Source organism: Polyergus mexicanus, unplaced genomic scaffold, assembly GCF_030449975.1.
Source record: "Polyergus mexicanus isolate NDT 795.1 unplaced genomic scaffold, iyPolMexi1.0 SCAF_3, whole genome shotgun sequence".
In the NCBI taxonomy this organism is placed as follows: domain Eukaryota; kingdom Metazoa; phylum Arthropoda; class Insecta; order Hymenoptera; family Formicidae; genus Polyergus; species Polyergus mexicanus.
This window is the reverse complement of record NW_027223323.1, coordinates 3548224-3574154: the sequence shown is the minus strand read 5'-3', so window position 1 is coordinate 3574154 and position 25931 is coordinate 3548224. Positions and strand designations below refer to the sequence as shown.

Here is a 25931-nt window from a genome sequence, read left to right as displayed (position 1 = left end):
TATACTTAGAAGACTTGTCAATTCACGTTGTCATGACACTCGTTTATACGTAGACGTCTTGTAGCAGCTGGTCTTCCGAGAAGGATGAATCTTTTTAACCCCTTGATGTCGAGATGATTATTCGAAATGTGTGCGACGAGGTAAATCCTTATCTCAATATCTTGTATTCTTACATTTATGGATGTTTATGTATCCTTGCTTATATCCTTATGTTTACGGATTCACATAAGCTGTTTCCAAGTGTCGCGCATTATTGACATCATGCTGTGTAAAATAGTATCGTAAGTAGTATTCTAAAGCGATTCTTCCATATCGCGTTTCTAATCGGACAAGCATAGAATAAGTTTAAATGGAAAAGAAAATTAGCATAAACATTATGTAGACTAATGATTATGCAATGCGATGCTACGATTCAGATAACTAGACAGAAAAACGTGACGTTGTATTTATTTGAATCAATTATTTCAAAGTCAAATATTACGATATTTAATACAAAGAAATTAAAAATAAATAATAAGCTGAAATTATAACTAATCGTAGCCAGTAGAATAGAGACTCTCTAGATGCTCTTTAATTTTTGTTTTTTTACTTAAATAAATAAAAGTTTTGCTTGAAAACTTGTTTACGATATCCTAATGTTTGCGGAATTAATATTTATGTCCTTTATTATGTCTTTTATTATTCTCCTGTGCATAATTTATTGACAAGATTGAGTTTGTAAATGCTTATTGAGGTCGTTCCAATATTTTTTGTCCTTCATTGTGAAAATACACATTGGTTGACCTTTCTTCATATATCTACATATATTCAGATTCTATCATATTGTCTGTTTCTCTACTCGGTACCGTTTTTTTTTTTTTTCATGTTAAGAAAAGATTTTCGATCCTCAGTTATGTTCGTAACTGTATTTCGAAAACTTCCAACACATATTATTCATTCTGTATCGCATGGAAAGATAGATCTTATTTTATTAAAAATTTTTTCGATACGTATATAGATTGTAGTGAGAGAGTATGCAATATAAAATGACGAATTAATAAATACGTAAATATCGTAATAAATAATAGTTTAAACTTGTTGAATAAATTTTGTTTGTCAACATGTGTATGTGTGAATTTGAACTTTTAATAATATTAATAATCGTTTTAGTTATGCAAGATACACTGTAACTATATTTCTATAATTGATACTTTGAGTATCTCGTTTATCATTTTCGTAATTTTTTTTTTTTACGATATTATTAGCAATTATATGTAATGTAACATACAATTTTTGATTACTGTTGGCGAAATTATCTGATTCTCGTAAATTCGACGATTCGAATTTTTTGACCACTCTATGAACGAGCGCTCTCACGATGTAGTATCGCCGGCTCGATCGGTCGCCGGTGCGAGCAGAAAGGGTAAGTAAAAAAAGGATGCGGGACCGAGGCGATTTCGATTCCTAAGCTCTGCCGACAGAGCCAAACATGTTATTTTCTCGTTCACGGTACCCCGATATCCGATCGACGAGCCGGCCCCGATTGGTCCCGCTTGGATTTTAACCCGTCCTACCGCGTCCACGCGGCCGTCCAATCGCCGCCTCGGCTGATAAGAGAAACCATAATTAACGCGATTTGTTAATGAGCTCCAGGACAGTCGACGTCGACTGAATGAAAACATCGCGGACGAATTTAGTCGTAGCTCGGTTGGATCTTCGATCGATTGCTCGCGAGATCCTTCGAGATTCGTACGAGAGTATCCTAAAACGCGCGATGAACCAGAAGTAGTGATCATTCTAACGCGTTTATTCGAAATATATTCTGCCATTATTTCCGGGTCTCGTCGCAGTTGATTTGCGAAAAGTGATGCGCATTTATTGAGACGTAAGTTGATCGAATAATTATCGATTTTTAATTTCGGTTATACGCATTAATACGTGTTAATATCACGAGGATAAATCGGTAGAAACGAGATATTTCGTAAAAAAGTAAAAAAGTTCTTCTAACAATAAGATGTGATAAAAGATACTTTTGGATGAATCCGTGACACGTAATAGATATTTTTAGTGGATATATTGTGTGCGAATTGAGAATCATCGATCGAGATAATACAGTGAAATGATAAGTTTCGAAAATCTCGCAGTGAAGTGCTTGTAGAATTTCGATAGCGAGACAATTCGATCATAGTCGAACATGTCGCAAAAATCATAAACTTGAACACAGAGACGCGTATATACCTATATGACATATGTCACGTGCTTTCCATATATTTTATTAAAACGTAAAAAATCGTTATTTAAGATAGATTTTTTCTAGAAACAAAATCAACTAAATAAGGTAATTTGCATATACAATGCATAGAATGCAAATAAGATCCTATAAAGTTTTTATTTTTATCTCGCAATATTAATTTAAATAATTTCTATATTTAGCTTGGATTGTATCCTACAATATAATTTGCCGATCGTTTTTTTTCTTTCTCTCTCTCTCTCTCTCTCTCTCTCTCTCTCTATCTATCTATCTATCTATCTATCTCTTTCTTTATCTCTTTATAAAAATCGTTATTTAAGATAGATTTCTTCTAGAAACAAAATCAACTAAATAAGGTAATTTGCACATATACAATGCATAGAATGCAAATAAGATCCTATAAAGTTTTTATTTTTATCTCGCAATATTAATTTAAATAATTTCTATATTTAGCTTGGATTGTATCCTATAATTTGCCGATCGTTTTTTTCTTTTTCTCTCTCTCTCTCTCTCTATCTATCTATCTATCTATCTATCTCTTTCTTTATCTCTTTATAGACACATACATATATTTTATATTATTCGGAGAAAAGAACTCTGAAATTTTTTGGATGCAATCCATGTCGGATGATAACAGCACGTGAAAACAACGTGTTGCAATACATCTGTTATTGATACGATATTTTATTATAAGAAATCGATATAGCAATATCGCGACTAATAACAAATGCTTTTCCTGGAATAATATATATATATATATATATATATATATATATATATATATATAACATAAAATAGCTATCTCAAACGCACGCACAAATGTCACGCGATAATATCAGTTTTGCGCGAATTGTCACTGTGCTACGTCAGCAAAGCCGCGACTTCCGCGTGATCGCTATTCGCGATCGCAACCGGACTGTAGCTACCCGTTTATCTCATTATTAGACAAGCAGCTGCTCGCGATGCAAATAATTATACATAAGCCTGTCGCGCGCAACAATTACGATGACAGTGAGGGTTTCGTAACGCGCATCGAACATCTTTTTGTTTTTACGCGTCGCTCTTAATCTCGCTAAATATGCTCTTAAAAGCCACTCACTATTTTTCTAACACGATGATCTATTTCATATAAAGGAACGTAACTATCCTACAGACAGAATTTGCGAAGCATGTCAACCTTCTAAATCGTAAAGTCATATTTGAAACTAAAAATTTGTTTGTTGAACGATAGATGAATGGTCCTATGTTTTAATGGGGAGAAGAAGCCTCGCATCTCCAAACATTCTAATTACGTCAGCGTAAGATTTTCGTCACGCGACACGCATCATTTACAGAACGAAACGAATCGCAAGCGAATTGCAAGCGAAATTACGAATAGCGAGCGAGTGTCCGCTCGAGCCAACGGAGCCAGTATGCATCGCGTGTCGCGCGCCATATATAATTAAGCCGCGATATTTCCACCGAAAACAAAACATGCAATTATCTCATCTGGATTACAGTACCGTGCTCCTTAATACCGAAACCTACATACATTGTACGAGGATTGCGACTAAGATATCGCCCGTAGCTGATCGCGCTACAATTTTCTGCTCCTTCGTTTCTAGAGCGATGGAAAGAGAATGGGATATAATTAGGGATTATGCAGGGATAGTTACTTGATTAAAGTTTATCGGTAACATCCCTCTCGCGGATGTAAAATGAGATTTATCCTAAATATGCTAATATATAAAATTTATCTTCACGCTTTCTTTAATTGATATAGTCCTTCTAATTTTCAACCATATTTCTATATCTCCTTTCATAACAATCTAAAAGCTCTACCGCGATTTTTGTTTGTTATGTCCCTATAATAATGATAAACAGACTTTATTTCAGCATATTTCAAGTGATTGAAAGGAAATAACACAAAGAAAATAATAGAAGAAATATTGAAAGGATTTATTTATATATGTATAATATATATATATATAATAATTAAATTTTATATCGGCAGTATAGATGGGTTATTGTAATTACATTCACGCCTCAATAATCGTAAGAAAAATAAATAAATAAAAATTGATTAGAGAGAAAAAATATGAGAGGCACGGCTTCGTCGTTGCATATTTCTGTATTCGCAGAAGCAGCTGCAAGCACGACACGTGGGGGGATCGCGGGATCTATTTTAGTCCTTGCCGCGATTTGCATCGTGCACGAGGACGTTGGTTGCGACGAGTTTTTGCGAAAAACTTCATATCTCTCGCGGTTCTCCTTTCTACGAGCGCCATCGATATTAATGATTATCCTGCACTTAAAATCACGCGGAGCACGCAATTATTCAGTGTTTTTTTATTTATTAATAAAAGAAGTGCCGCGTTCTCTGATGCGTCATCCTTCCGGATTCTTGTAGAAACAGATGACTAGGATCGAAGGAAGATGATAATCATCGACGTTTTATTGATCGGCGAAGCTTCGATGTGTACTTAGATCTTGTTAGATCAATTTATCAGCGCGATTTATACGGAGAGAAAGATAGAGATGGACGTACGATATATATGTATATATATATATATATATCAGATTTCTTGCAATATGAAAAAAATTTATCATTATATTGATTATTGATATTTACGTCTTATTTTTTCTTAAAGAAAAAACTTTGTATTTATATCCAATAATTTGTATTCTTCATTCAATGATCGGAGATAACTTGCTCTGTCTCTTCCAATATATCTCCAAAATTATTAATGTCATTCGATATCCGAGAGTAAAGCCGCTCGTAATGATGCGGTGTATAACTTTACGGGATCGAGCGGGATCGAACAACAGTCTTCACCCCGGAATAAGCCGATCTAGGTTTCGTTATCGCGATTGTTAACACGATCGACACGAGACGCGGCGACGAGACGTGGCGTGCGGTGCCGACAATATGCCCGATAATCGCGAATCTCTCGATCCCGTAACCGGCTTTGTCACACAATGCTAAGCCTCGATCGTGCGCCCAGATATACCCAAAGACTTCATTGTGAGGCTCGAAGGAGAACGAGGGCGTTTTCTCTCGCACGAGCGAATTTATATTCGATAAGCCAACCGCGCGTGACGTTTAACACCCGCCTGTTGCGTCGAGCGCGACAATTACTTTGCTTTACGGTTGCCGTAAATTAATTTTAATGATCCGCCTGTTATGATTTATTACGTGAGATCATATGCGCCGGGTCGTTCATTTTACAAATGACTTGAGAGGGCGTATACCTGTTTGAAACGGTGAAAGCAATGCGTATATATTCCCAAAAAATCTTGTTTGTAAAAATTTTTATAAATTTTTTTATAAAATACACATTCTTTATTCTTTGATTATTATAATAATTGTTTTATTAAAATGTTCAATCCGTAAAGATTTGAAACGTTTATCGCAGACTTTTATCTTTTTAAAAAGTGGCACTTTTTGAAGAAGATTATTGCAACGTTAGTTGTAGTTACAATAGCAATAATCACTATCATTGTGAATATGAAATTTTTTTAAATAAAATGTATAATCAATAGATTATAACGGAAACGTGGAAAGGTAGCCGCAGAACAATAGAGGGATACGTTTTTAACGCTTTTTTTTAATTCGCCCGTCAGATATAAACTTGAACTTCGTCCGATAAAGAAATCTCTCGTGTCGTCCATCTTTAAAACCATGTGCGTCAATAAAGAAATAAAATGGAAATCAATCGGTGAAGAATGGCCGCGCCATTGGCATAAATTATCAGCCGCTCGTATTGTTCTGCGGAATTAATTAATTCAATGCGCGTCGCGAAACGTGCAACGTGTAATCGTCGTCTTTTAAATAAGGCATTATCCATGTTGCTTTAATCGACATCGTCTTCGTTTCGCTTTTGCAGGATGGTGCTAGTGGTGGGCGGGGTGGTTCTGCAGGAGGAAATACCCGCGGACAGCAGATCTTTGTATGCGGCCCACCCGGTATACCGCGAGAGCGCGGCCCAGCTGCACTCGATGCCGGCGAAACTTGTGGGCCCGGTGGGTCTCCTCTACGTCCAGCAACGAGAAATGGCGGCTACTTTGCCGCAAGACAGTAAGTACGATGTGTCGTGTTTAAGCGAGTCGCTTTTTGTGACAGCGCAGTTCGATAAAAACGCTCACACGGTGCACACGCGTGGAGATGAAAGAGTTTCACGTGAGAGTTACACAAATGCGCCGACGATCGTCGTAAAAATGACTTGTCTGAAATGAAACCGACAGGAAAATAAATCACGCGTCGCGATAATAGGATATATGAACGATTTCTGTGTTATCGTACAATTTATTGGCATCGTGGTCGCTAAGCAATCCTACGGTCATTAAGCTCGAGAAAATGCGTGTTAGATAAAATACATTAGTCTCTACAGAAGACTCGCGTTCCAGATAAAATGACCCCATCGTATATCTTGAAAACTTATCGTTACATACGGAAAAGATGATGATTTTTAAATAATAGAAGAATAATTCTTTGTGTTTCCTTCTTATAATAATTTTTTTCTCTATCTCTAATATTATTAAAGTACATACATATGCGTGACGAAATGTTATTAAAATTGTTATAATCGCAGAAATGTGTAATAAGCATGAAACTTTAAAGGCGAAATCTCTTTTCGAAAAATAATTCGTCGTATCTATCAAAAGAACTGATGCAATATAGCCTCCGTGTTATCTCTCGATATGTTATATCGAAATGTCTTACCGGCACCTTTTGCGATATCGTTGCAAGATTGACGCAACCCGTCACAAAATCTACCAACCGTAATTATATTTGATTATCAGAGAATCAAAAAAATTAATGCGCGAGATGATAAATCGCCGGATACTGTTACGGAACGTTATTTCTCGTGTTATCGGAGTAAATTACAGTTCAATTTTTTTTTTGATGATATAATTTTTAAAAATAACGACGATTTGCCTGATTGCTACAATAATAAAATTGTGCCATAAATTTTGCATCGAAGCATATCTGTCTATATTGCTTTGTTAAATCACGATAATGTATTGAAATAGCAATTTAATTTTTTTTTTAACGTATCAAATCTTTATCCCCAGCAATACTTTATTTTAGTATATTATAAAAATATCGCTTATCCAAATCCATGTTCTTCTCGTGTGTCTTTAGCACATTGTACTAAAAAATACATCAAACATAGAAATCAGCGAATCGTATACGTGTCACGTTCACCCTCTAAATTATCTGTTTTAATTATGCAATTTTTGAAATGGTTTGAAATCCTTTCTCTCATGCAACTTGAAAGATCTTGAAAGATATAGAGAATATAGAGATATAGAAATATTACTATATTTGGAAATCACAAAAAATTTATCTTACATAATCATGGAAAATTTCTATTGCATCGGCGAGCAATCCTAACAATCTATAGTCTCTCGAAGTACTACGTTTATATTCGCTATCGCACTAACTATTCTTTTTCGCTTTCACAGAAAACGTGAACATCCTTGGTTCGGACGATATGACCACGTGCATAATCGTTGTCGTCAGGCATTCCGGTGAGTATATTTGAAAGTACAATCGCGATCGTTATAAACTAGTCAGTTGCATATAAACGACCATTCGCGATGCAGTTAGGCGAAAAAAAAAAGAGATCAGAATAACGCAACGACAAAGCGAGATTGTCCGGCGTTATTGAAAAATGTCGATTATTTATAATTATCTTTTGTAATTATTATTTGTAATTATCTTTTGTAAAACTCGTATCCTAACATTCATAAGAAAATTAAAGTTGAAATTGATTTCTTCTAAGCAGGATGCGAGAATCAACAAGATATATTATTGCAATTCAGAAGCTTAGTTTGCGCAAAACTCTTCATTTTTAATCACTCTGACATTTAAAAAGATAAACTTTAAATCAATTTTGATTAAAAAATTAATGCTTTGCGATATATCTATGAAATTATTAAATTATATGCATTTAGATTTTTTTTATTAGAACTGAATAAAAAAGAGATAAAAGATCTCAGCATAAAACTTCTGAGAGAAAGAATGCCGGTTTTTATTCCCTTTATCCATAGGCTTACAATGGATTTATTTTTCGTACGATCTTTCCACGATATATTTATCATAAGGCGTAAAATGAAAAATTTTCAGCCTCCTCTTTGGAAAAGATGAGCCGTATATTTAACAGAATCAGTTCTATCGAACTCAAAGGAAAAAAATATTGATTCAATTCACGATTTGTATCACGTTGTCATTTAAATGAGAGACTTGCTGATTCTATGTATAAAAAAAAAAATGTTTCAGGACTTTTCGACCCAATCTACTTCCACTTTTCGTTTGCTCACTTACTTGTCGAACACCCTGTATAAGTTCGAAGAGCTTTGAGGAAATAATTGCGCGATTTATAAAATAATGATATTTTTATAATTTTTTATAAAGATAATTGTTACGTAAGCAATGTAGCTTTGTACAATTGAAAATCTAATAGTACGATTTCAATCTTAACATATCTCATATAAAGGGCAAAAAATTTATTCTACGAAAAAATAAAATGTAAAATTATAGTTATAAAAGAAATTTAATTTTATACAGCGAGATAGAAAAAAAAAAGATTAAATTCTCAAGTGACTGTTATCATAATTTTGAACGCGCTCATAAAAAAAAATCTATTCAAATTACTATTTCTCTTCTCCAACAAGCAATAATTTTTATTCGAGTTGATAACTAACGATAAATATGAATCACACACATGGAGCTTCATAAATGTTGCTTTTCCGTACTATAACGTATTTCATCTTGTATAAAAGAACCCATCAACATTGTACCGTACATCTCGACAAAACTATCGAGTACGTTCTCCTTAGCTTTCTCCTGCTGCGGCGATAGTGCATCGCGACTCAACCTGGGTGTCTCCGATCGTCTTAAGGTTGCGCGTGAATAATGGCCGAGGTAGAAAGCGACTTTGAAAGTACGCAATTAAGTAATAGTTCGCAGTATAAAATGTTTTTATTGCGAGTTTTTCCCATCGAGTGTCTTGCGCAATTGTCGTACAAGAATATCCAGATAATAATTATTGTAAAAAATAATCGTTAACGGATTTATAGAATATATCAATTAATAACAGAAATATATATATACAATACGTGAGTTGAACATTTGTAGTATCTCGATCACACATCGCCGAGAATCACTATTCTCTCTTTTCTCGCATTTCACTCCGTTCCATTGAAGATGTACGGCGATAAATCGCGCCTAGTGAACGCGCTGGGATCGACCCTCGAAGGCGCTTCTCGGACACATCCTGTGCTGAATCATTTCAGTGCATCGTGTACAACATGAGTGCTCTTAACCGTTTCGTTCGCTCGATGCAACGATGCAATAAACGGCGAGAAAGACCCGATACGCGCTCGGTAGCGATGTTTAAACGCTCGGAAATTAATTTCCCTCTTAATCGGTATATTCTTTACGAGAAGAGATATGTAGCGACCACGATATGTCGTACAAAACGCGCAAACGATGATAATTTTTTTAATTTTTGTTTTGTTTGGATATCTCGATGCTTTTCTCATTTGACTTTTTAATGAGAGTAAACAAGCTATTCATATGTATTGATAACAATAATAATAATTGATAAAAGTAATGAGTACAGAAATTATCTGTTCTTGAAATGGGATTAGTTTGTAGGCGAACATTTAATTATTAACATAAATATACTTTATGTTTAATCATAATTTTAAACAAGCATATTTCCTTCGTGTTCTTATATCATAATAGCCAAGTACAGTCGCACACGATTTTACTGTTGTAAAAGATTTCCAATGTCATATATCTGAATTTCAGGTTCGGGCGCCGCAGCATTGGCGCATCTTGACGGTTCCGGAACAGAAGATGCTGCAGTAGCGATGATCCAGAGGGTAACGGAACTCACCCTTGGATATCCCGAAGGTCGGCTGGAATTGCAGTTGATCGGCGGTTATTCCGATCCGAGAAACTATTCCGAGGAATTATTTTACACTATACTTTGTAAGTAGAAATGTGTGTGTGTGTGTGTGTTTTTATAATATATAATGTGGAATTTTTCTCTCAGTAACGCGCTGGAGTTTATTTAACGAAAATAGAAAATTTTTTGGCTCGTAATTACTACATCTGCAAATATAATCGGCTAGATAATTATATCTGTTCTATCTCATTCGGAAACGTGATGAATTAAATCGTTTGTTTGCGTTTGCCTCGAGATAAGTTAAAGAGATAAATTAAACAGAACACATACAGAATTTATGTTATATTTCTCGGAGGAAGATTTACTCTGATAAAAATTAATACGATTAATATTAATAATAATACTGTGCGTACTAAACTCTTTATTTGAGCAATGATATTAGATTAGATAGAAATATCGAAACTTTTTTTTAAGTTTTCTGATAAAATCGAATTAAATTACATACAATATGTCACCACGTTTTGTCTATGACGATAACGGGATCGATGCGGTTTTCAGCTGCATTTCACAAGCAACCAGTGGAGATCGACCTGACATTATGCTGTGTGGGCGAGTTGAATACCACTGTGAGAGCTGGGATTCATTGGCCGGTGATCTACGGCATCGGGCTGAACGTGAAGACGGGCGAGATCTTTCCCGCGACTTTCCCCGATAAAGGCCCGGATCAAGCGCTGCGGTGCGCCAGACAATTGACCGGGGGTCAGCAGGTGCGTGTGTGTGCAACGTTTGCATTTGCAATAGTATTTTATAATTGAGCAAAACGAACGATCTATATAAAAGAGAGAGCTTATATCTCGCGTGTTTATATATATATATATATATATATATATATATATATATATATATATATATATTTAAATGAGAATAAAATATATATTTTATTATTTGATTAAGCGTTCTATCAAATTTTATTTAATCCAGTTCTTTGAGCGAATCAAATATGTTTGTCTTATTTATGTACAGGTTCTGGATATATACGATTGCGGTCTTGGATTACTTAGAATCGGTCCGTTTAATTATGATCCTTTGCGAGGTGTGGATCTCTGGTTGGCGCAATCCGATCAATTCATCCTGCAACACCTGTCAACATCACCGGAAGTAGAACAACCACATTTCGTCTCACAAGTAATGCCAATTGATATACTTTTTTATATATGATATTATAAATCGCCTCGAAAGAGGAAGATAAGCAACAAATCCAACTGCGCGCGTTTCTTTTGCTTTGCTAGACAACGACGAAATTTCTGTTTCAGGTACGGGCAACACTCAAGTACATTCAGGACAATCAATTTCCTGCCGTCACCGTCTTCCGAGATAATAAACCTCATTACTATCGCCGAGATGAAACCACTGGTGTCTGGCAACCAATGCGATACTAATCTTAACAAATTGCAGATTCGATTAAGACTTGCGTGGAGATTGTTCGCGAAATTTTCGATTGATACAAAATATAATCAAATTGCGGATTAACGAAATATGCGGTGTCATAAGAATTTAAATCAATTACTAAAACGTGAAACTGCATCTTTTAAAAATCGCAGTACCGTCGAGTTCTGCATATCGCAGAATTGGTGCTCTAATAAAATTGTTTTAAAAAAATTGATCCGCATTTATAATTGATGAGAAAAATACGAAATTGGGATATAATTGCAGTTTTTGTCGGACGGCAATTATTTGTGTTCAATAAAAAAAGACGTCCGAGGGGAAAGAATATAGATTGAAACAGTCATAATTAGCGCACAGATTGATGCCTTAATGTCTGTTCGCAGTGGAAAATATCTCGTAAATCGCAAAGAAATCGAGATGCAGATTAGCCTTTGAATATACATTGCCAAGTATATACGATTTGTAATATTTACAAATTAAATTCAAAGAATAGAGCTTATAACTCTGTTATCATAGAGTATAAGCCAAGAAAATAAATTGAAATAGAAATGACTTTGGGAAACAATTTTCCGAAAATTTTAATACGCATTATTCGGCACTGAGATTATGTATGTGTGCATATACTTATAATAAATTTTTCTTTAAATACCTTTTATATTGGAAAAGCTTTTTACAATAATATTGAGGGATATTTTTTCTATCATGTAATTACAGCAGGATATTTTAAGTCAAATCATTAAATGAATTACTTCGCGATCAAAATTGGTTTTAGATGAATTCATATAAAGATTTTTTTAATTATCCGCAAATTATTATCAAAAATTTCTAAAATTATATCCGGGTATTTTGCTTGCCAGGCGACAATTCTTTTATAATTCAAAATTTGTAAAACGATATACGACTTTACAAAATCTTACGAAGAAGAAAAGAAACTAAAAAAATTATTTTATAAAGCATGCATACATAAAAATATATTTTTCTCTCCTAGCATTTTTTGGATATATTTATATAAAAAGCAACATTCGCGGATATAACATACAAAGCGCTTCAATCGTGAATAAGCTTGTATGTATTAATATGTTGGCATTGTTGAATTTCGTTTTTGATAGATGCTTATGTTATGTATATGGATACTGATTGAATTTGATTCGTTGTTATAAAATGTTATTAGTCATAAGTCCCTTGTTCCATCATTGAACGTTCTCTCCGGCTTAACTTTTTAGCGATAAAGCAACAATGTGTATTCTCATCGCGCATTTAGTATTGAATGCGATTTGATACTTATTTCATCTTTACATCACATGCAATCTTCATAATTAAACAAATAATTCAATAGCTGAAAATCACATTTGATGCTAGCTGCGCGATTACAGCGCGAATTTACGCATGCGCGCGTGGAATTAGGCTCAAGCATTTATTCTTTTTTCTTTTTTTTTTCCTTTTTTCAGCTGAATTACGAAAGTTCGAGCAACGAAGAATTTCGTACTTGCCATAATAAAGAAAAGATTGTTGTATGAAAGATAGTGATGAAGTAGAAGACAATGTACATAATATTTTCAGTGTTATGCCCGAATTCTTTTCGGGTGAGAGAAAGTTCCTCTGCCTCGATAGTTATTTTACGGGGGGACGCGAAATCTCTCCGAAAATTCAAACAGCGAAGAAATTCAATTAATAATTGAATAAAAGTCGTTGATGTCACGCAATAATTTTTACTAACTCATTCTCGTATATACATATATGTTAAAAATACCAATCTTCTTTAATTATTTGAATGTGTGTTAGATACTCGTGAGACATACATTTAGGCGTTCGAGTTTGATCATCATTTACGTCGTAGAATAAACATCCAAGATAAAAGATGCGATGTGTGACAAATCGTTAATTATTGTTTTACTAATTGTAAGCATAATATACAAATGCATAATAATATGGTGCAATTCGATCAATCTGGAAATCGCGTGAACGTCCGGTTTTATTGTTACATATTTAGAAAATGCAGGCGTGCGATTGCGATCAAAAAATTAAAATGACGAGGCCTTCCCTTACCTGTGAATTCATCGATTAAGCGGGAAGGTAATTACTCTCCGGATTGCGTTTGAGAGTGCAGTTCCCCAGCCATACAAAAAAAGTTTCTTGTATTTCGATACATGAATACAATTTTCATAGCAGAAAAAATTCAAAAAATTCAGTGTTATTGTTAAGAGCGTTCCTCGTCCTTTGGGCGAATATATATGTATATGTGATGAATATATCATTTTTTTAAATGATATTTTAAGCGAAGAGTATATAAAATTTCTTCTACACAGCTATGATCTTGAAGTTTTGAAATAATGCATAAAGGAAAGGTGCGTTTACAATTTTTTATTGTTCTAGTGATATATAAGCTAATTGAGGTTGATATTAATAATAATAATGATGATGCAATGATCAGAATGATATTGCTAATAATGATAATATGATATTTTCTAGAGATCGAAAAGAGCTATATTTTTACTATTATATTATGTAAAAGAGCGAATGTGCACTCGCGATGAAGCTCTCAGGATCGAACATACGATCCTTTTCCCTTCTCATTCAATCTGCGTGAATGAAGAAAGTGTAGCGGGTAGTTTGCCATTTACTTTGTTACTTCTGGCTGGAGAATATACGGCTTTTCTTGCTAGCTCATAGAAACTTCTCGGTACAGTAATACAATTATATATATATATATATATATATATATATATATATATATATATATATATATATATATATGTATATATACTTCTTATGTTCTTTATCGCGCGCGTTCTTTTTCCCATCCCCGGCCTCGTTCTTACAATAGCGTTCCCGTTCGATCTCCTTCGCATTCTTTCTCGCGTTACGCAGACGCAATCTTACTACATAATATTATTTGGTGATATATTTATACAATAAACGATACTAGACTAAAGCAACGTCGTATATGTTATTTCACGATATCGCATCAAATCAAGTGCTCAAGATGACAACCACAACTGATTGATCCATCGTTAAAAATAATGCTCGCATACTCCTGATTTGGTATGATTTCCGTGATAAATTATCCCCTTACGCGGCTGATTTAATCGCGAAGTGATCGTGAATAACACGATATTCTATACGCTCAGCTTGAGAAATTGCCGAACGGAAATTGGTAAAAATAAAGTCGTTAACAAAGTTGCTCATTATGTTACCTAGTGTGTTGTAAACTATTACACAAGTACAGTGAAACTCGCGAAATTATCGTACCACAACAAGAAAATACTCTCGAGTATTAGGATTTCATATTAGTGAGAATCAAATATCGATCTTAATCGATCAGTAGAGATAATTGCATATATAATTATTATTCGTTCAAATCTTATTAAAAAAAAAAGGAATAGTCATAATGAAGGTTTATATTTTAATCTACGATTATTAAGATATAGTGTGTGTACAATATTTTCTATCTTTCAGAGAAATTGTAATTAATATTGTTGCTGGATTATGAAAGCAATTTAATTAACAAAATATATAAAACGTATAAATCGTAGCATAAAATAATAAATTGAATAATAAGATTAAATACTTTAGATTTTTAGATGCAGTATCTTAATTTGTCGTAAAAGAGAAAATTGTTTGAAATTTGTGCATTCTAATTTCTCAATTAAATCTGTAAATTCTTGAAATCTTCAAAATTTTCTCTCTCTCTCTCTCTCTCTCTCTTTGTCTCCCTCTCCCTCTCTCTTTCTATCTCTCTTTTTTTTTTATATCGGAATCTTTCAAAAACTAAAGTATATACGATAGAAATTTTCTTTTGGATATATTTGCATCACTATTAATAGAACTTTACGCATATATTTTGTTCAACATCAATAGCTTATGTATGCATGTGCAGCCTGTTTCCTATTTCCTGACAGTTATACAAGAAGTTGCTTGATCGTAAGCGGAAGGAAACTTCCGGAAAGTTTGTTATGAATGATTTACAAAGTCTTCCGATATGCTTCGCTCTAGTATAGAATCCAGAATCCGCAGTGAGATGTTGATAATTGCATTGAAAAGTGATCATCCGGAAATAATATTCGTCCTAGAAATTCTGAAAATTAACTCCGATCTTTTATTAAGACTGGGTTGGAGAGAAGAATCTTTGAAGCATCCTCAGATGCTATTTGTAAAGCTATTTATTCGATTGCAGACATTTACACAATTATACGCGGTGATTAATCACGTTGATATCGAAACTGATTGCAAGAAACAATCTTGAAATAGCGTATTTTTATATATAAGCCTCAATACTGGATTCTCTCTCTTTCTCTTTCTCTCTCTTTCTGTTGACATAGGGTCGCAGCAAATTTCGTGACGTAGTTCTCTATACCTTTTAAATTTCCACTAAATTATCAAAATAACAGAAATTTAATGTTTTGTGGAATTACGGTAATAACATTTAAAAAAGACGCAGTACTTATTATTAAATTATTTCTGGGGATTAGTTTGGGGAAAGATCGAGGAAAAATCAATTTCAATTTTTTACACGAAGAATATCACACCCACATATATGTATATTCTATTACTGAATACTTTAAATCTCCTAAATATTTGAGGAAAGAAAAGAATCGCGAAAAAAAGAATGAAAGAAGCGCGGCTAAGGGTAGGAGAGCTCGCGGAGACGGTGAGTAGTAATGGGTAACGTTGCGCAGACTCCTTGAAAGTGACTCGGCCCGACTCGCAGTAGTCGACATCAAGCGCTTCGCCGACACGGTCAGTGCCGTCTCGTCGTCGGATCGAGGACGAGCTCTTCCGCGTTCCCGCTCGTCGTGGTCGCGCCACGTTTTCGGCATATCACATTTCGAGGAAGTCCCGGACGAACGCGCCCTTTTCCCGTCCCGGTGAGTTCTTATTACATTCTCTCGATATCATACGGCTTTTTTATTAAAATTGTTTCGAATTGCGATACGAATACGGAAGTTTTGTGAGTTATCTGAGATTGATCAGATTTTCTACGGACCAGATTTTGTTTAGCGAAAGATTCAAAAGGTCGCGCACGATATAATCGTTCTTTCGTTTTAAGCATGTATTGTATATTTTCACATATGTGGACACGTAAAATGTCTTTATTTCAGACACAAATTAATACATCAATCTATAAAATCTGAAATTTTGTATCGGAAATGATGTTGCAGGATTGTATTGTAGAGAGAATCGTGAAAATAATTTCTAACATCTAATTTAAAAAATAGTTGAATTAAGATTAAAGAATATTTTTTATATTTTAATTTTAGTAATGTAAGTTGTATGTTTGAAACAAAATTTGAGATCAAATAAGAAGGATACAAAATTTTATTTTCTTATGTTAATTATTTTTCAAATATATGTTCGAAATATGTATTCTCAAAACTTTTCTTCCTATGGACGAACAAACAATTTGAATCAATTATAGGTTTTCATTTATTACAACGCATAAACTTTTCAACGTATCAAACTGCTAATAGCTTCCTCAAATTTTCGACGAATTATTAAGGATAATTGTATTGGAAGCAATATTTGTTTTATATTTGAAAATATAGCGTTATGTTACATGTTATAGTGATATAAAAACACGTAAAGTCTCGCTTTAATAAAACTAAAATAACAAATCTGCTGTAATACACATGGAAGTTTATTTTACTTTAACAAGCATTAATTGATTTTGACGTGAAAAAAAATTCTCACTTCTACATTCAGTAAATGCGCGATGAACGAGTATTTGTTACGGAACATACGAGTATTCCCGCAGTTCTCAGTAGTAACTCTATTATGTCGAAAGCAGCTGATCCTCGTAAGTGGAATTGAAAGAAGAATAACGATATTTACGTAACGTGTCGGTTAAATTGCGCGACTCTTACATATTGCGCGTAAATCGCGAGTCACGGCGCTTAATTGCGCTAAAATAACGTTAAAAGCGAATTTTCGATATAGAAGCCAAGATTTTATAACTCCAAATTATAATTTGTATTTTCTCTCCTCGAATTGAAAAAATTGTAAATAACAGAGTTATAAAAATAATGCTAAAAATGATAAGTCTGATATAAGAATATTCCTACATATAATGACAAAAACAATAGTTTATATACTAAAAATTATCCAGTATAATAATATTATTTATATTTGGGAAAAATAATACAATTTTTAATATATACAATATTTTATTGCAAAAATTTATATAATATTTTCAAATATATTCTCTAAAAAATTTTATAACATATTTTATTAAACGATATTTTTAAATATTATATCTTTATATTCGAGGATGAGAGAAAGAAAAAGAGACAGAGAAATTGACGTTTGTGATAATGTCTTAGAAAGTTCTTCTACTTGCCTTTGTCGCTTGAGGACGGTATTAATTTCAGAGCGCGTTTAATAATCGGTATCCTTGATCGTAAGCGTCTCATGAAGCAAGGAGGAAATCACGGAAAATGTCGGCTGCTGGCAAATCGCGGTTTTGTTTCCTAGAACTAATTTTGGCTAATTGCAAATGTTCGTGTCGCACAAAATTCTAATCGACCATCCTTCTTAGAAACGGCAAACGGAGAGTTTCTCCTGATTTAGCTTCCGCTTTTGACCGATGTATCCGCGGAAAAGCGATTATTGATGAACAAATAGAAATTTGCAATCTCAACAATGATGCTACATTACTTTAAATTTAATATAATTATAAAGTATATAATTATATTTTTATAGTAGCAGCATGTTATAGTTAAACATTTCTTATTTAAATTAAAACATTCCGGTGCGCGTTGGAATATTAAAGCTGTTTGAATTGAAGTAAAGTTTGCCGTGAATTTAATCTCAGGTAAATAAGACAATTCCACGCTTCTCATATAATTCAAAATGATCTTCGTCCGTATTTTGATATAATTATAATTTAACGCTTAAAGTCAAGATCTCAATATCGTAAATTGAAAAAAATTATATGAGATAATAACGTCTAATCAAAATTTTCTTTTTTATTTGAAGAAGAAGACACGAAAAAAACAAGAATTTAAGAGCACTTACGTCAGCTTTTTAGAATCCCCTTAAGTATAGAATAGTTTATGATTATAAATATTTTTTTAATTACATACTTACATCGATCGTGTAGGAATTGAAATAGGATTAAATAAAATCGTTTACAAAAAGATATATCTTTTCTATAATTATATCTATACGTGTTTTGTAAAAATAAAATAAAATAATTCATCTATTTGTCTTTCATAATGTAAATAGACAGAAATTAATGTAGCGGATGCACGAAAGGACGAGATAATATTTTTAATGTATCGCACACGCGCGAAGTGGAGTCTTAATGCAATTTCTGCGCTAATGCAATATGTACGATTCGACGAGCGTGCAAATGGAATTATGTGTGGCGAAATCTGTGTAGAGGAAGTGGATTGTGAGGTTTTCCTATGCCTTTCCGTAAAATCGTAAACATCGATAAATGATTTTCTGTAATACGATAGATTTTTTTCGATTCTATCTTTCTTATTTCATTTATTTCGTATCTATGTTTAAGTTTCATGCGTCAATTGATTTGATACTTAATTATATAAGTTTGTGTTATGTAAAATTGTAAATTGAAATATTGTTACTGTCTCGTGCAAATATTGAATCAATATTTTTAACAATTTTCTGAATGCGGAGGCTCAGTATGCATTCATTAATAAAAAAATTTATTTAGGAACTAATAAAAGTTAAGCGCAAAAAGTATGCGCAACAAAATTATCTAAAAATCTTCTTTAATTATCTTGTAAAAATTAGAGCTCCCCGTTTCGTTTTGTTGATTTCATTTGATTTGTTAATATATTTTATTTCACTCTTACATGAAGATAGAATATTTGACAACTCTTATATATATATTTGTCAAGGAAGAAAAGAATACTCTTCACATATTCTTTTGTGATGAATTGTTTCTCCGACATCCTGCCACTAATATTCTGGGGATGAGCGATTAAACGGGCTATCCGCGATGTATCTAAATTCCGCAGATCTAATCAATTACGATAAATTCTCCTGGTCGCGATCAAGTTTCGCCGTTCGCAATTTACGATCTCGCCCCCTACTTCTGCCACGTAGAAGTGACGATCTATTAAAACGTCTCTCGAGCCTATCTTTTTATCTACCAGTTTATCGACGCGCCACGTAAAATGATGATCGCCTATTCTCGCTTTTTTTTTTTTTTTTTTTATCGATCATCGACGTTGTTGCATGTCATATGGTGGAGGCGATTATTGCCGGCGACAGTTCTTCGACCGTGGTTCAGAAGAGAGACGTAACTCAGCCGTTGCAAAGTGGAACAAGCAGACCGATCCGAGATCGATAACGCTAGCTTCGCGTTTTCCTCATGCTAACCTATTATGTATAGAGGAGCGTAGAGCAAGAATGACGTATTTAATCGGATTAAAGGGGCGAATCCCGCGAACGCCGTCCACTTTCTTCTCTTTCCGAGGCAGGAAGCGAGTAATCGACTTCCAAGAGCGATTTCACCTTTCGCTTTATTGCAGCGCATCTTGTACACGCTCGCTTGTGTGCTTCTCTCCGTTTCTCGTCCTCTTGAGGGAATCGCCACTCCATTGACGTATCGCTACTCCTCGGAGATTTATTTTTTTTAGCGAACTTGATATTCTGAGACGATAATGTCAATAAGAGAAAGAATCAAAGGAAAATAAATTTTGTTTACTTTATCTTCTGCCGGCCGATCGGATGTTACAATTCAAATATTTTTTTTTTATTTCGTAGAGATGGAAGCACTATCACACATACACACATATACACATGAAAAGAAAAAGTTATCAGTCGGGTTTATATTATTTTCTTTGTCTATTGTCATTCTTCTTTAAGACATTATAATTTTATTGATTGTTTAATATTTTAAATCTGATTTCCCACTATTGAAATGTCAAGATATTAATAATTCTTAGCTAATAAGTACTTGTACTATATAATAATCCCAAACTTATTATAAGTGATGGACAATAATTGCGGATTAAGTTCCCGGGAGATAATTAAATGACAAGAAATCTTATAAATCGTTTAATATCGTATGAGTTTAATTTTAATAATAATTTTAAATTTACTTTATATTGAATACAGAGAAAAGTTTTATCAAATAATTAAATTGATAGAGAAAGAGAGAGAGAGAGAAATCTGAATTCTTTCCTGTTGGTAAAAAACCAAGCATTAAATTAAAGATTAATATTCGTGATAATAAATGGCGATATATTTTGTAGCTTATTGTGCAAATAGTTGTAATAATAACTTTCTCTTGCAACAGTGGGGGAGAGTTACAGGCACTTTGACCTATAGACAGTTGACTTTGCGAAATTATCTCTAAGGAAAGTCTCGTCTCATAATGAAAGGAAGTCTGGCGGGCACGTAACTGTGACCTTTGTAAAGTCGATTGTAGATTTATCTCGGAGAAAATTCTCTTAATATGTACTATCGTTCGATGTATAATACTATCGTGCATTTTAAAAGCTATCTGACACATTTAAACCAATTTTATCTCATGTGATTTTAATTATTTGAATATGTTATATGTACAAAAAAAAAAAAAAAAATTATCGTTTATCATGTACGTGTTATCTCTTGCGTGACCTTTTGATAAACTCGCACTCTAAGAGAATTGATTTTCGAAATGAAATTATGTCGCGCGACTATGATCCTTTGTCATCAATAAAATAGTCGCAAGAGATTTCACGGTATTTAAATATCGCTGTTGGATATCGTTTTTCAAAGGATTGAAAGGGTCGCAATCGTGCGCAATCATTCGCGAAACAATAGACATTCCTCTTTAGTCTTTTATCTTTTTTTTTTTTTTTTTTCCCCCAATTCTTTCGAGCATAGACAACGTATCCAGTGATCTTTGTGACAAAAGCTTTCTCAGGATTCTTCGCAATTTACGATAAATTAAAAATTAAATGAAAGCTTTGAAACTTGATTCTGTTTTGGCGACACCTCAACATTTGCTTCCCCCCTCCCCCCGCGTCTGTGAAAATTAAATTACGATGCTATATAATGAAAATTTAGAGTACATAAGCAGAATATATAAAACACGTATATAAATAATACGACATTTGTTAAAACATAATCTTCGACTAGTAAATCTATCGCGTAGTAACTTGCTTGTCGATTCTAGAACGACATTGAGTTAAATTGTTCTGACATGACATATCGACGTAACGTCGACGACCAGGTGCGAAAGTTCGGAACGTAAAGTCAATCACGAAGATATCTTTGAACTACCGTCGTATACATATCGCAAAGTAAATTAACTTGGGATCCAATTTCCGATTAAAGATCTCTATAATTCAGTGAAATATATACTGAATAATCTGTTTAAATTTCAGAGCGATAACTTACACAATTTTTGTGTAAGAGAGAATAGATCAAAAAAGATAAGAAGTTTTACCTTTAATAATTAAATAAAGATTCAAATCAAATTGATGGCTCTGATATGTAATATCAATAATAGGGAATCGGGCTAACTGAGAGCCAAATGCAGTAGAAAAAAGCGCAAATTATTTCTTTTTAGTTTGTCTTTATTAATAGCTCAATTTCGTACGTTTCGATCTCTAATTTAGATCATTATCAGCAACTGTTACAATATTATATTAAAAACTTAATATTCGAATCATTCGGTTGTAAACACTCAATTTAGAGAGAGAGAGAGATTAAAATTAGATCAAATAAGATTAATTTAGACTAATATCGTACAATTGCACACGGTTCACTGAATTCGAGACAGACGTACGCGATCCTTAATCTAGATTAACATATCATCATGAGTGTTCACAATTTATATCCGAATGATCCAAATATTAAGTTTATATAATATTGTAACATTTGCCGATGATAATCCAAATCTGAGAACGAAACGTATGAAACTGAACTATTAATAAAGACAAACTACAAAGGAAGAATTTGCGCTTCATTTATCGCGCCTAACTATTACTTAGTCTGATTCTCTACTACTGAAATTATATGAATCTTAGAAAATGTTACACAAAATATTTATCAAAATAATAATTCCTAAAAATATCATAAAGATTGCGAAACGGTATTCTGCCAACGGTATTCTAAAATTACAAACTTAGTTTAACTAAGGGAAGCCTTCTTACTGTCTTTTTTGTCGGTTGAAGTTCCTTTATGAGATTCATTCAATAATTTTCCCTTAGTCTCTTACTCGAGGAAAGCCGACTTTTTCTTTAAAATGAAAAGATGGCCTATAACCGACAGACATTTCCCGATTTAATAAATACAAACCGCATTCTATTGAGATAATTTTCGAAATAAAAAAAGTTTGTGCTTGAATATACGTTATTTTCTTGAAATTTCGATTACGATATATATTTCATTTTATATTATAATGACAAAATATAAAGAATTTGATAATCAGTCATTTCTCTATTGTTGATTAGTAATTATGGAAATAAAATTTCTTAATGCGAAAAGAAAATTTCGCACTTTATGCATAAGCTTATTTTACGAATAAATTTGATATTGTTGCGCATAAAGCAAAGAACGAGAGAAAAGAATATTAAAATTTAATCTTTAATTTAACTTTGATATTAATTTATACATATGTATTATATATATGATGTAATATTAATAATTTGAAGTTCCTTTACTCCCCTGTAACCTCAAATATTTTTCTCATCATGATTCAAATATACCGACTATGATCGCAAAGATTAAATTAGTTTCTACATTGGATCTATTTTTTTTTTTTCCTTCTCATTTTAACGCTTGCCTTGAAATTTATTTTTTACTCCTATCACAACAAGATTCCTCTAGTTTGGAAAAAAAGAAAGAGAGGGAAAAGAAATTTAATGCTTTTTCATATAATTTTTCAGCTATAAAATCACAGATAAATTTTTCAATGCTTATTTTTTATGATCTAAGAATATAACCGAATACAAAAGCAATAAGTATAATAAATTTTTATCATATTAAAAAGCGATTTATATTATAGATTCATTTTATTACTTTTAGATGACTAAGACAAAAGAATTATTTCTTTATATGATTTTTAAATATAATTACGAATACATATGATTTCCCAAACTATCTTTTAGAAAACTAATATTTTTATTGTTAGCGACTTTTCGGCATAACAAGATAACCGTTAGGATCATGCCTGCTCGCGTATTTACTGTTTTTTTTTGTTTTTGCCAATATAATATCTGCCGAGGATGGATTTCGAGACGTGCTCTCGCGCGATTGGATCCTTTCAAAATGATCGGTTGTATTTTGCTGCCAGATATAAGCAACCGCCGCGCGACGACAGAGAGATCGTTAATTAGAGCCGCGAGAGTCAAACTAATTAATAAAAGTAACTTCAGATAACAGCAATATATAATACAATATAACGTTCAAAAAATAGGCCGGTCAAAAAATTCAACAAATTGTCTGAGACTGTCACATTATGGACTTCCATCCCTTCGCAATAAATGAGCGTGTCGTAACAAGCATAAAAACAGGATGAAAACAAAAGAAAGAATTTATAGAACAAACAATCAAATTTTGAGGGTCAAGGGCATTACATTATTTTTTTGAACCTTTTACTGGAAGAAGTTAAGATTTTTGTTAAAAAGTTTAAATCCCTTTTGTAATAAATATGACACGATACAAATATTGAACATATGATTTTGTCTCTTATCATGCAAAATAATTTTTTAAATACACATATTACTAAATATAGAATATATTATAAGAAACATATGACTTTAATTTTTTGCGGAATACGTTTCCGATCTTTCAAATTTTTATCAGATTCTCTTATCATGTGTTAAAACGGTAAAGTTGTATAAATAATATGTATCGTGAAAAGTTCAAATAATGAATGCGTTAGCTGAGTGGAAAATTTCAATTAGAGATGAAAATCCGAGTATCAAACATTTTTCTTTTCCAAGTCAAATTTATCAATTAAAAAAGATCTAAATGGTCCGTTCATATTCGTATCTATGCAATTTTAACGTGTATCAACGACTTTATTGCGCATTCATTGAATTAATGTATTTTCGTCATAAAGCTTTTACATTTAAATAATTAAATATTTTTCATTAACTACAACAAAAAATATAGAATAAATTTTATTTTAAGGGTCTTAATTCGAGTTATTTATATTTTTCGATAAACTCACATTTGCTATATAAACAATTAATAAAGTTTTTTGACAAGAGTAATAAATTTTGTCGAATTTCCGAATATTCGCATAAACAAAGTTTGAGAATAAACCGTGTTTTTAATCAGTTATTAATACGAGCAAACCTCATAAAAAAATAATTTTTAAAAAAAGATTCAGCGCTTTAGAGAAATGTAGATTTTATCAAGAAAACATGCACGTGTCAGAATTTCTATAGCGTCATTTTACACTATATACATTTAAAAAATTCTCATTTTATGCTGTTATTTCTTGTGCGCGATAGAGAGCATTTTCCTCTTTTAAAATAATAAAAAAACAGAGGCATATATAATCTCCGTATAATAATTACGAATTTGCGTTAGCGTGAAAAATCCTAGGAAGTTTAATATTCTTATTTATTGATACTAACAATGACTGCTTTATAATGTTTCTACAATGCACAATACAGTTAATACAATAACAACTCACGGGCAAATGCTTAACCGTGAAAATTGCTAATTAAAGTTACGCAGTAACACATCGCCTAAAGTGCAAATATCGCAGAGGTAGAAACAGTAGTTTTCATTCGCCGCGAGCGATAGAGCGAGAATCTACGTAAGCGCAATTCGAATATGAAAATGTTTTCGCACCAGTTATTCGACCCTATCGAGGTATATTGAAATTCCTGAGCACAGGCGATCGCGGTCGCATACACAGAACTTTTCAGGCTAACGGGAACTAACCGATAAAAGCGCTCGAGAATTTTCATAAAAGAACATAACGTGTAAAACAAATCCTCTTATTCATAATTCATCCCCTTTGTATCTCGCGATCTTTTTGATTTTACAAAATTTTTTGAAGAAGTAACAAAGTGATATTAACGTTCGATGGACATTCCATTCGCGATTTTTCGTATACATTTTGTGTGTCCTTCATTATTTAAATTATTAAATTATTTAAATTTATATAATATATATTTAATGACGTGTATAATATTTATTTAATTCAATAAAAAAATCAGTAAACTTGAAAATAGTGATACTACGCGCACACACACACAAACATAATGATTTTCATTAAAATCCTATTTAAACTTGAAAATTTTTATATAACAAAAATATAATGAAAAACATAATAAAGTTTACATTAAAAAAAGATAGATTAAATATTTTCTAAAATCTATTTTATCACATTTTGTTGAAGATAAATAATGTTTTTATGTTATTATACAATA

At 32.7% G+C, this 25931-nt stretch overlaps 2 protein-coding genes across 5 annotated transcripts in view; both read left to right on the top strand.

Annotated features, from left to right (window-relative positions):
* Window positions 1-11897, top strand: part of Ntan1 (N-terminal amidohydrolase 1) — a 44817-nt gene extending 32920 nt beyond the window's left edge. For 2 of the 3 annotated variants that reach the window (XM_070316428.1, XM_070316429.1), the window contains exons 3-8: window positions 6097-6287; window positions 7679-7744; window positions 10032-10214; window positions 10690-10898; window positions 11155-11316; window positions 11445-11897. In XM_070316428.1, coding sequence (XP_070172529.1) covers window positions 6098-6287; window positions 7679-7744; window positions 10032-10214; window positions 10690-10898; window positions 11155-11316; window positions 11445-11570 — 936 coding nt within the window. In that variant the 5' untranslated portion in view covers window position 6097 and the 3' untranslated portion in view covers window positions 11571-11897. Of the gene's footprint in view, window positions 1-1641; window positions 1865-6096; window positions 6288-7678; window positions 7745-10031; window positions 10215-10689; window positions 10899-11154; window positions 11317-11444 lie in introns of those variants that run through there. The other variant, XM_070316430.1, reaches the window with a different exon arrangement.
* A 4275-nt stretch (window positions 11898-16172) lies between these two features.
* Window positions 16173-25931, top strand: part of LOC138944859 (GTP-binding protein Di-Ras2) — a 78744-nt gene continuing 68985 nt past the window's right edge. For both annotated transcript variants that reach the window (XM_070315922.1, XM_070315921.1), the window contains exon 1: window positions 16173-16442. The gene's annotated coding sequence lies outside the window, so the exon portion shown is untranslated. The remainder of the gene's footprint in view (window positions 16443-25931) is intronic.